General features: G+C 42.1%; 1 protein-coding gene across 1 annotated transcript; it reads left to right on the plus strand.

The window, feature by feature from the left end:
• The first annotated feature begins 2136 nt into the window (after positions 1-2136).
• Positions 2137-4287, plus strand: LOC147439438 (uncharacterized). Its single transcript, XM_086484317.1, has 3 exons — positions 2137-2361; positions 2965-3123; positions 3223-4287. The coding sequence occupies exons 1-3, from the start codon at positions 2137-2139 to the stop codon at positions 4285-4287; spliced, it is 1449 nt and encodes a 482-aa protein (XP_086340443.1).
• Positions 4288-12664: the final 8377 nt, after the last annotated feature.

Consider the following 12664-nt stretch of genomic DNA (forward strand, 5'->3'; position numbering starts at 1 on the left):
TTGAAGAAAATGATATCAGTAGCACCAATTTTGCAGCCACCTGATTGGTCATTGCCTTTTCATGTGTTTGTTGATGCGTCGGATATAGCAATAGGAGCTGTACTGATGCAGGAGAAGGAGAAGGGATGGTTTAGACCTGTGTACTATGCAAGCAGGGTTCTCACAGGTGCAGAAAGAAACTATCCTGTGACAGAAAGAGAAGCTTTAGGGATGGTATATGCATTGAATAAGTTCAAGCATTACTTGTTGGGGAACAAGATAGTTTTTCATGTTGATCATCAGGCCTTGTTGTATTTGATCAAGAAGCCACTTCTTACTGGAAGGCTTGCAAGATGGATGTTGTTATTGCAGGAGTTTGACTTTCAGATTGAGCATACTCCTGGGAAGGAGGATGTAATTGCAGATTATCTAAGCAGGATTGAAACAGGTGAAGCACCTACTGGGGTAGATGATGCACTTCCTGATGCTCAGCTGTTTGATGTGCAGACCGCTGTGACTAAGTCTTGGTATGATCAATTGCTGATGTTTTTGACTGATGGAACTATACCAAGGGAGTTCAATGCTGATCAGAGAAGAAAATTTGCACTGAAAACCAGACCCTATTTAGTTATTGCAGGGGCACTATATAAGAAAGGCATTGATCAAGTGATAAGAAGATGTGTACCAGAATTTGAGCAAAGTGCAGTCTTGCAGGAAGCACATTCAGGCACAGCAGGAGGGCATTTCTCTGGAGATACTACAGGGAAGAAGATTTTGCAGGCTGGATTATGGTGGCCTACAGTTTTAAAGGATGCACATGATTATGCCAAAAGATGTGTAATTTGTCAGAAAACAGGTCAACCTGATTCAAACAGGGATAGGATGGGGGATCATCCTATTTTGCCTTTGGAACCTTTTCAAAAGTGGGGTTTGGACTTTGTAGGACCTGTCAAACCAACTTCCAAGAGGGGATGCAGATACATTTTAGTGGCTACAGATTATTGCACTAAGTGGGTAGAAGCAGTAGCATTGAAGGATAATAAAGCTTCAAGTGTGGCCAGATTTCTTTATCATAACATTATGACAAGGTTTGGGTGTCCAGTGGAGCTGGTAAGTGACAGAGGAACTCATTTTCTGAATGAAGTAATTTCAGAGCTAACAAGGACACATATGATTATGCACAAGAAGTCTACAGCATATCATCCATAGGCTAATGGTCAGGCTGAGAGCTCCAACAAAACACTGATAAGGATTTTGAAAAAGATTGTGACAGAGAATCAGAAGGATTGGGATGATAAGTTGGATTCTGCCTTATGGTCCTTTAGAACAGCTTTCAAAGTCACTACTGGTATGACACCATTCAAGCTGGTGTATGGGCTGGAAGCTGTGGTGCCTATGGAGTTTGTGGTACCAAGTTTAAGAGTCTCAGCAGAGAAGCAGTCTCCAAAGTTGTTAGTACTACACAGGAACAAATATCTGATGCAGCTGGAGGAGGATAGGTTGGTAAGCTCTTACATTACTGAAGTCATACAAAGAAGAAGACAAGCATGGGTGACCAAGAATGTGAAGTTCAAGATCTTTCAGGTTGGAGATTGGGTAATGTTGTACAAATCTAAGCTGGGACCACATCCTGGTAAATTGTCATTGAGATATCAGGGACCATATCAGATTGTGCAGGATAAAGGACAAGGGACATTCATCATAGCTGATGTGTTTGGTACAAGAGTGGAAAAGGCAGTTAATGGTTTCAGGCTGAAGAAATTTCAGGGAAAGCCACCTCATTTGGGTTGGCCAAGTGTAGCCTGCATAACTGTAATACCCCTACAGCCAGGAGATTCAGAATCAGCAAAAGGAAAAGGAAAAATGCTGGTTTGCATGGATTTGAGGAGGTCTTTTCATAGTATCCCATATAATTCACGGGTTGGAGGAAGTAGGCAGTTCCAAAGTGCACATCCGATTCAACATTGTAGATGTTGGAAGAGTACCTGTGTCGGAACTAACCAAGTCGGAATTTTTAATAAGAAATTATTAGGCCGGACTAATAACTTCGGGGAGTGTGCTGAAAAGAAGTTTCGTAGCACTTCAAGGATACTGGGTGGAGATATGTGTGCATGGTGCAGCGAGTATAATCATACATGCAACAAAAGTTTAGTACACATGCAGCAGCGCGGAGCATTCGGGTTTTCGCTTGAAGAAGCCTTATTCAGTCCTGCCATGCCGAAAGCAAAGCAATTGATGGCCATGCAACCACAGCCTGATGAGGAGCAGACCGAAGGTTCGGGGCGACGTTTGAGAAGCAAAGCTTTGCCTATGCGGCTTGACGTTAGCAGTGCAGACGAAAATAGTGACTCTGCAGAAGAGGAAACGCCAATGCCGACTCCCGTGTCAGAAGGTAAGGTGATGCAAACATTAATGGACCCTTTTATGGATTTCAAAGTTGACATAGATTGTCAGGCAGAGCACAACGCCATATGGTTGCAGCAGGTAGGATTGTATGAGTTTGCCATTCTGCCTTGGGAAGAATGTAAAAACAATGTATATGCAAAGTCTCAGTTGGAAATACTTAGGAAGACTAAGGGGAGAGTGTCACCGCATGTGGTACTCAATGTGGAGTTGGTGTCTGAGGTGTTCAAGCTGCCTTTGCATCCTAATACACCTATTCCAAAGTGTTCAGAGGAAGCACTGAAAAAGGAGTTTGGTCCAAGAGAAGGAGGCAGGCAGTATTACATGTTAAAGAATGTGGCATATGCTAGGAGAGAGCAGCTTAAGTGGTACTTGGAGAGGCTATGCTTTATTGTGAAGTTTGATTATATGTCAAAAGAAAACTTTGCACCATTAAGCTATGCAGAGCAGGGAGGAGAAGTGAGCTGGGCTCACTGGGTGTATGAAAAGTTGGCAGCAGAGATTCATTCTTCAGACAAGAGGAAGACACAGGCAAATAGTAGGTTATGTGGTTACTTGTCAGCATTGTTTTTTTTTGCACAGAGAGTACAGAATGGTGAAGCAAGGTGGCCTGTGAAAGCAGAAAAACTGGTGCAGGAGAAGCAGCAGCCAGTTCAGATTGAGCATCCCATCATGGTGCATTCTGAAAAGACAGGATTTGTGAAGTTTAATGCTAAGCATATGGAGGCTTATGAGGATTTGGTGAAAGCCAAATATACTCCAGGAGAGGCCTTTGAAGAAATCACAGCAAAAATGCAGTTTGCAGAATTTGGTACCATGGATGTTGATTCACCAATGCAGGTAAAAGCAGAGGAAACACCAATAAAGCTTGGTAAGGCTTTCACATTATCCAACAAGAGGAAGAAGTCTGAACCAGGCAGCAGAGTGTTTTCTAGATTAGATTTCAGTACTGAGGAAGTCTCTGGAGTCTCAGTAGATACTGGGAAATTGGACAGTGATAAAGTAGTTCAGATGCTGCAGCAGGTGCAGGAATTTGTGAGGCAGCAGAATAATATGCTGAAGGTTCAGAGTATGCAAACTGAAAGGAATGCAGAAAAATTGATGGAGTTTAAAGGACAGGTGTCACAGGTGAAAGAGTTTGAAGAGCAAATAGCTATGATGAAAGTAAAGTATGAGCAGGATATGGAGGAAACAGTGGGGAAACAGAAGATGGAGTTAGCAAAAGTGAAGAGATCATTGGGGGAGTTTAAGCAATGGACTGAGAAAGTGGAGGCAGCGGTTGCTTTGGAATTGGAAGACATGGCAAAGAGGAATGCAGAGTTACAGGTCACTGTGGAGATGCAGAGGTTGAGATTGGAACCTTTGCAGATATTAGAGCAACAGATGTTGGCACAAGAGGAAATTAGCTTGAGTGCAGTATTAATGAAAGAAGGAGAAGTGTCTATTCTCAAGCAGCAGTTAGCTTTGGTTGCACAGGAGATGTGGCAAAAGACCAAGGAAAGAATGAGATTTGTCATTAAGTATCCATATGAGGTGTTAAAGGCAGGGTTAGTGCATGAGGTAGAAGCACAATTGTTGAAGGAAGTGGAGGAATTGCAAAAGGAGAGAGACTGTTTGAAGCAGCAGGTTCAGCAGATGGAAGAGAATAAGAGACAGCAGCTTGCAGAGGCAGAAAAGAAAGAGGAGAATTTTACTAATAGTTTTTTGATGCAGGATGTAGCTGAGGAGAAAGTGGCAGAAGAGCAGATTGATACTGAGATTGCAGATAGAGCACAAGAGGTGGAAATGGGAAAAGCTGATGCAGCAGAGTCAGATGCAGTAAAGGAAGCAGAGATGGTGGATCATAAAGTGAATGATGAGGACCAGAGTAAGGAAGAAGCTGTGCAGCAGAGGGTGGATTCCTGATCAAGGGATATGTGGATCCGGGTCAGATTTCTGCGAAATCTACCACCGGGGCGTGCCATGTGTTGAGAGGCACATGTTAGAAACTGACTCTGAATAGCTAAGTCGGATTTTGACTTATCGGATATTTACTGAGCTGTATTTTGCTAAGTCGGATGTAACTGTCTTTCAGTTGCAGTCTGCTGAATGTCTTGTGACTGGGTAGTTAAGTCGGATTTATCTATAAAAGTGGGGAATGTATCTGCGCACGAGGTATCTGTTCTCTGATATGAATGTGATGATGATGGTGCAGTGCAGCAACTATTCAGTGTATTTTCTGCTTACTCTGATATTTTTGAGTAGTCATGTTTACTGTGTCTGAATTGTTGTTAATGAAGTATGGTGGAGTAGATGGTTATTCTTGCTGTGTATGATGTTCATGTGTTGACCTAACCCACAACATAGCCGTAGCTGTTTCTATGGAAAGGATTGATTTGACGGGAATGGCCGTGGACCGTAATTCCTTTGCTTTCCATTGGTAGCTTGTTTTTGCATGTTTTTGTATATGTTTTGCTACTTCCGTTGTTACCACTTTTTTGTTACCGATTGACATCCACATAAGTCGGTTGCCCTTTTTCAAATGCAGTTGTCCGCCTTTCGTTCTTTCTTGTACTGAAGGGAGTTCCTACTGCTTTTGTTTGGGTATCCAAATGCTAGTGACATTGAGTTATTGCTGAGCATTTTCTTTGGGATCCATATCTGTTTTATCCCCTTGGTTTTTGGTTGAACTGTATGCTTCTGCTTCTGTTGACTTCTTCTGTTGTATTGTCGTAGGTCTGCCATGTCACCTCTATCCTTCCGCACCCATACCTGTTTATCGCGTGTTGCTAACCTTGATCTTGGCACTGCGGTCGGTGTTGCTTTATGCTTGTAGTGAACATGGTTGGTAGTTCCCTATTTGTTTGCCATGGGTACCATGTTGTTCTTTGGTAGCATTATTGCTTTTGGCTCTTTTTTTGTGTTTGCTTTGCTGGCAGCGGATTATTCCTGTATTGCTGAGCAAAGGCTGTTACCTGTTGTTCTTGTGCATGCTGAATTTTGACTGCATTCGCATTCCAATCTATCTGCACATTATACTCCTTTTGCCAAGGTTGTCCCGACAACATTTGGTGTTGTGTGCTCTCATCCTCGACCACATAAAACTTGTGTGGGTAAATATAATCCAGTCCATTGTTGTCAACGAGTGTGATGTAATACTTTCCAGCACTTGAGGAGTAGGGTGAAGTTTTTCTTCAAGCTGTAGTTGGTTATATAATTTGTAAGAAATCAGATTGGCTTGAGCTCCTGAATCAAGTAATAATGTCGATTCAACTTGATTGCTCCCTACTTTGACTGCAATTATGGGCTCCACTGTGTCTTCATCCAACTTCGTAAGTCGAATGGCATTGATTCGTAATGGTGATTCACCTTGTTGTTGTTGTCGCAGAAGTCTTCGTTTTGCAATGCGTTCCTTTGTTTCTGCTTGAGCTTCTTCTCGTATTCTCTGTTTTTCGTTCATTCGCTGTTTTCCGTGATGGATTTGTTAGAGCATCTCTTGTGTGAGTGGTAGATGATATTTCTTCAGTCGACATCCACTAATCCATTTCGGCATTTCTTCAACTGCTAATGTAGCAAGCTTGACAGCTCCACTTTGTGATAGATCACTAATCACAAAGGGTCCCATCCCTCGCTTTTTAAGTTTTTTGGCATGTTGCTTCAAAGTATAAACAAGTACAGTCACCTGTTTTGAACTCTTTAGTGCGCACATGCTTGTCAAAAAACTCTTTTTGTCTTCTGTTTTTAGCATAGATTGAAGCTACTGCTCTCAAGCGGAGTTCACTTTTCAAGATCATCTATTCTTGAAGAGAGCTCATGCCCTGTCCATTCTAAGCGTTTCGCTACTCGTAGAGTTGGAATTAAAAACTCTATGGGTAGTATAGCATTTAGGCCAAACACCATGTTGTACAGTGTCGTTCCTACGATGTTTTGTAAGCTACCCTGTATGCCCATAGTGTTGAGTGTAGCTGCTGATCCCAATCTGTTCTTGACTCTGACACTACTTTGGTAAGAGCCGTGCATAGTGTTTTATTTGTAACCTTAGCTTGTCCATTTGCCTGTGGATGGTATGGAGCAGATTTCCTATGTATGACCATGAATTCCTCTAGTAGATATTCAATGACTTCATTAAGAAAATGTGTCCCACGATCACTGACAATTTCTATTGGTAATCCGTATCTTACGAAGACATTATCATACAAAAATTGTGCAGTAGTCCTTGCATCAGCTTTTTGTGTAGCTTTTGCTTCAGCCCATTTTGTGAGATAGTCCGTAGCGACAATGATATATTCGGTATGGGTACGATAAGTAGGAGGTGAAATAGGTCCTACAAAGTCAATTCCCCATTTTGCAGATTCCCGTGCTCCCATCATTGGCTGTAATGGCATATCATCTCTTTTTATTGGCACTTTAGTACGCTGACATGCGTCACAATGCTTGATAAATTTCTTTGCATCCATGTGCAATGTCGGCCACCATATCCCTGCGGTTAAGACGATTTTTGTTGTCATATCGTCTGAAAAATGGCCACCACTTATCTCCCCATGTGCGTGTTCTAGAATCAGCAGGTATTCACTTTCACTTGCACAGATTCTAAGTTGATTGTCTTTTCCTCGTTTATAGAGCTGATTTTCAATCAATTGAAAGTCATGAGCTTCCAGCTCTATAGCCCTTTTTCGTTCTCTTGTGATGTTCTCAGGAAACGTCCTGGTGGTTAGGAAATCAATGATATATTGACTCCATGCAGGTGTAATGTTTACCTGAAACAATGTCGCGTGATCTACTGGTCGTTTGGCACTACATATAGTACAATTGGTAACATAAGAATGTGTGTCCGCATACATAGTTGGCCAATATACCCCTAACTGTTTCAGTCTCTGGTGTGTTTTCATTGTTGAACAATGAAATGCACAATCCTGGACATGTGCTTCTTCAAGGTAGCACTCGAATTCTTTCGGATTTATACATAATCGTAGGATTTGGTCCGATCCTAGATGATACAGCCGTCCTGCAATCAACTGGAAGTTTTTTGTTTGTCGAATTGTTTGTTGTTTGGATCTATATTTCGCATTATCAAACCTACCTCCAAAGGAAAGAATGCTAACAATTTCCTGAGACCATTTAAGTATCATTTCAATATTGAAAAGATAGGCGTCAGGTATGTCATCATCGACTCCTTCAGGAGCTTCTCCGTTTTGTAGTCTTGAAAGATGATCCGCTCGTAGATGTGTTTTCCCTTTCTTTACTACTACTGTGAAATCAAACTCTAGCAATATAATAAACCATCGTACAATTCTCCCCGTATTGCATGGTTTATTAACTAGATACAAAAGAGCCCGGTGATCTGTGAAGAACACAAATTTGTTTGCAAGGAGATAATGCCAAAATTTCTTTACAACATATATCATTCCTAATCCCTCTCTTTCAGTGGTCGTATAGTTATTTTCTGCACTATTTAGCTGTCGGTTCGCATAACAAACTGGGAAATCCATTGTTCCATCTTCTGGTTGAGCCAGAATACTCCTGATTGCATATGCAGAAGCATCAATGTGAACATGGAAAATCTTTTCCCAATTTGGTGCCTTAAGTACAGGTGCTGATATAAGGTTTTCCTTCAGCTTTTGGAATGAAGTTTCACACTCCTCGATCCAATCAAAATTGACTAGCAAACGATATAGAGGTTGTGCAATGACTGCATACATGTATATGAATCTTCGATAATATCCGCAGTGTCCCATGAAGGATTGCACTTGTTTCGTATTAGTAGGCCTTGGTAGGTCTACAATGACTTTGACTTTGTCTAAGTCAGTTTATGCCATTTCTTGAGACAATGTGTCCTAAGATGCGGCCTTGTTTAACCATGAATATGCACTTTTCCGAGTTAAGACAGATTCGATATGTCCTGCATTTTTCAAATACCTTTTGCAAATGGTCAATATGTTCCTCTCGTAGAAGAGAGTGTACACAAAGATCATCCATGTATATTTCGAAGAATATTCTCAGGTATTCTTTGAATGCGTGAGTCATTAACCTTTGGAAGGTAGCTGGGGCATTAGTTAAGCCAAACGGCATAACTCGATACGCATAAATTTCCCATTCGGTGGCAAAAGATGTTTTGTGTTGATCCTCCCCTGCAATTGTCAGTTGGTTGTATCCTGAAAACCCATCCAGGAAGGAATAAGCCCGTTTCCCGGCCACCCGCTCAAGTACATACTCCGTGATTGGCAAGGGATAATTATCCCTTATGGTGGTTGCATTTAACTTTTTGAGGTTTACACATACTCGCAGTTTTCCATTCTTTTTGGGGACTACCACAATGGGTGACACCCAATCTGTATGTTCGATCTCATAGATGAATTCAGCTTCCATCAGCTTGTCAATCTCCTCTTTGATTCGTTTAGCAAATGTGTCATTATATGTATAAGGACGTTGTTTGCTAGGTTTGGCATCCGATTTCAAAGGAATTGTATGTTGGCATATCGATGGATCAACTCCTTTGAGGTCTTTATAGGACCATGCAAACGCATCTTTATATTTCTTGAGAAGTTGTGTTAGCCGTTCCTCTTCTTCAGGCCCTAAATCGTTTGTGATATAGACCGATTGAGGCTTTTCGCCTGTTTCCGCAAGGTCTATCCTTTTTGCATTTTCAGGCCCATCGTAAGATTCTTGGTTTGTTCTTTCTCTGACTGGTGGTGTCATAATGATTTTTTTGTCCTGGATGGTAAATTTACGATAGTGTGACGGTACATTCATGTTTTCCTTTTCTGACTCCCCTTTTCCATCACTATCTTCCTTACTAGTCCATTCCTCACGTAAAGACCGTTTCAGTTCTTGGTATTTCTGTTTACGCTCTAGTTTGGTCCACTCTTGGTCTTTTGTTGTTTCTTTTTTTGATTTTTGAGATTTTTGTGATTTTGTTTGTGTTTTAGCTTTTCGTACCTGTTTTAATTACTCTCGAGTTCTTTCCCTTCGTTCTTTTGAGAATCTTCCTGATATTTGATCTTTTACACAATCGTCTTCTTTTACAAGCATCAAATAGTGAGTTTTACCTTTTATCCTGGGCATTAGGTTTTCTCTTGCTTTATTTCCTGCTCGTTTCCTCCTATAGCGTTCCTGGCGTCTAGGGTGCCGATTAGCAAAATCATAAAACTTGATATTATCTGTTTCCTCCCCACGCTCACTTGAGTTTTTTGAACATTCATTATCTGCATCATTGTTTCTTCCAGATGCTCAGAGGAGTTATAAAACTCTTCTTCTCTGGGTGGTTCTATCATCTTATCTTCTCCTGGTCTAACGTTTACCATGTAGTAGGGTAGCACATCATAGCCATCCTTATCGCAAAATTTTGTCGTTGGACTATCTGTAATGGTACAGACATCCAATGTTTCTAGTATGTGTTCCCATTCTAGAGGTTCCAAGGCATCTTCAGGGAAAGGTTCCGGAATATACTCCTTGTCCTCAATCGCTCTTTCTAAGACGCATTCCTCCTTTCTTAAGCTTCCACAATGTGAAGCTCCACACATCCATAGCTCCTTTTGTTGCCCTAACCATGCTGGGAGTTCCAATCATGCCACTGTAGTTGAATCAAACTCTTCCACAGGTGTTTGGTTTACATCCTTGTAACTATGGTCTTTCAGGTGTATTTTAGTTGTTGTCTCGCCATGTCTGAGGTATATATGGTCATAACCCCAATCTTGTACCATTTTCAATTGTCGCATGAATGGTCGTCCCAATATGATCTCATAATTGTTTTTTTTGTCGAAATCAACTATTGCAAATGTATGCTCATACTCGATCCCGCACGAAGTAACAATCACTTTTTCTAAGAGTCCTAGAGGCTTCTCCATGAACCCATCTGCCAATTGCAATTTCATTCTGGTAGCTCTTAAAGCTGGTTTTCCCCATTTTTTCCAGATTTTCTTGGTGACGATAGCAACTCCCGCTCCACTGTCAAGAATAGCTTTGGAAACTACTCCTTAGAATTCTACTGGTAGCGTGGTGTTTCCATCTTCTCCCTCGCAATACTCTCCAACCTTGTTTAATGGTACTGGCCTGGTGTTTAGTTGAGGCCTGTCCAACTCTCTGATCCCTTCTTGAAGCTTCCATGTGGGGTCTTTCACTCCAAATTTTTCTAGGCATTTTCTTACGGTAGTCCACATATTTGGTCGTAATCTTAGGAGTTCAGCTAATGTGATTGTGCATCACAGGGGTGGACAATAACTCAATCAACCCTTGCGAATCCATCACTCTGTTGGAAGAAAGTCTTTGAGATGGGATTTCTCTCACCTATGACTTAGCTTCATATTCCCCTAGGTAGGAGGGTAGAGTTTTTAACGAGTCGGGTTGGTTGTGTCCCGAGCTCATTGATCCTTGGTCTCCCCCTTGTGAATGTATCTCAAAGTTCATTTGTGACCTTGCCTCAAATTCTTCAATAGGAGGTAAGATTACATTCTTTACTTTTTTCGTGATGTTCATGTGGTTACTTATCCTGTTAGCCTCGTTAGCCTCATGGATTTGCTTCCACAGATCGTCTAGACCGTTACAATCCTTACCCATTTCTGCCAATGTTTTAGGCTGGAACCCGTCACTTGCCTCATCTGTTGTATTTGGCACTATGATAGGCTCTTCTCTGGACTCATAGGCTCTGGTGAGTCTTTCCCTTGTTTCTACATGTTCTTCTAAAGTTGGTTGGATAGGGGTTGGAGCTGGTACTTCATGCCACTTTGCAGGTTTACCTAGCGGGTCTTCCATCAATGATTGAGTTGTTTCAATCATCCTTTTACACATTCCAACCTTTGTTTTTCTATTTCAGCATATGGATAAGTCATCCACCTTTGCTCCTGGGTTTGGTTTATTTTGAGTCTAGCTTCATAAGCTTTTAGAAGCGCATCCAACTGCTCATTTACCTTGTCTGCCAGTACAGATCCTCCTGATCCGGCACTTTGTGGTTCCTTTAATTCCTTCGGCTCTATGGTTGCCGGAGTGTGTGAGCTTAAATTAGTTAGATCCTCTAATCGCTCCAACCTCTCCTTTGTGTGCTTCAGCTCCTCCGCTAGGGCGGTTTGCTCTCGTTCCTTCCTAGCTTTCATACGAGCCTTTCTAGCTTTCCAAGTGCTTCATTGATTTTTTGTTCCTGAACTAGGGGCATCGGTTTTTGGCTCTTCAACTATGGGTTCGTCTGTCCTTTTCTGAGCTTCTGCCCTTGTAACTACCTGAATGGGTATTACCGTTTCATTTTTTGACCCCCCACTGGAAGGTACTGTTTCTAGCAAGTTCAAGGTGGTTTTTGCTCCTTTGTTCGGGTTTTTAGGGCAATCTGGAATCAAATGAGTAACGCCACATTCGGTGCAATATGCGTTGACTCTGATGATTTCATCATGAGGACAGTCTCTCAGCCAATGGTCTCCGCCACACTTGTAGCAGGGTCCCTTGGGCTGTTGAGGTGCTCCTTGTGCCCCTCTTTGTTGGTAAGCATGTCTCTGTCCGCCCATGCCCCCGTTGGCTATGAACATTAATGTTCGTTCATCCAAACTGTATCTTCCCTCTCCCGCAGCCCGTGCAGCTGTTGGTGGTCCCGTACTTCCAATCATGCTCCAAGGTTCTGGCATTTTAGGTTCTTCAGGTGGATAATAGACATGATTTGCTATATATCCACTCGGTTCCTCATAATATGCATGCATAGGCACCAAAGCCTTCTCCTCTGACTCTTCTACTGTTGAAGTGTACCTTATGCCGACTGGTCGTAAACCTAGTAGGGGTGGTTGTTGTCCCAACACCGGTTGTGGTCTTTCTACACCTACAGGTCCTGGTAGGTTTCCTGCTTGATACCTAGGCATCGGTGGAACTTGAGGAGAAGCTACCAGAGATTGGGGGGCGTAAGGTCTCTCTCTCACATACCCCTTGTTATAATAACATTCCTCTGTCCCATGATTTGTCCATTTTTGTTCAATAGCACACCACTTGGGCTGTTTCGCCTGGGGTTTGGCGTAGTACAAGTTAATCTTTTTTAGCACTTCATCTACAAGCAGCTCTTGGTTTGTAGCCATTTCTCCCTTCGGTGTTGTCTTAGAAGACTTGCTTCCACTCTGTTGTGAAGATGAATCGTCGTCAAGGTCCTTGAACTTCCCCTCTTTGTAGACCGCACAATTGTCCACAAGGTAAAGAGCCTCCTTGGTCAATTCATTTAACGTTGTGCTCCTCTTCATATGTAAGTCTTTCTGGAGATCCACATTCCTTAGTCCTTGGATGAATATTAGCATGAGTCTGGACTGAGTTGGCAGTTCTTCAACAGGACAGAACTTAACAT

This window comes from Adiantum capillus-veneris, chromosome 16 (genome assembly GCF_014529385.1).
Source record: "Adiantum capillus-veneris isolate H3 chromosome 16, ASM1452938v2, whole genome shotgun sequence".
In the NCBI taxonomy this organism is placed as follows: Eukaryota; Viridiplantae; Streptophyta; class Polypodiopsida; order Polypodiales; family Pteridaceae; genus Adiantum; species Adiantum capillus-veneris.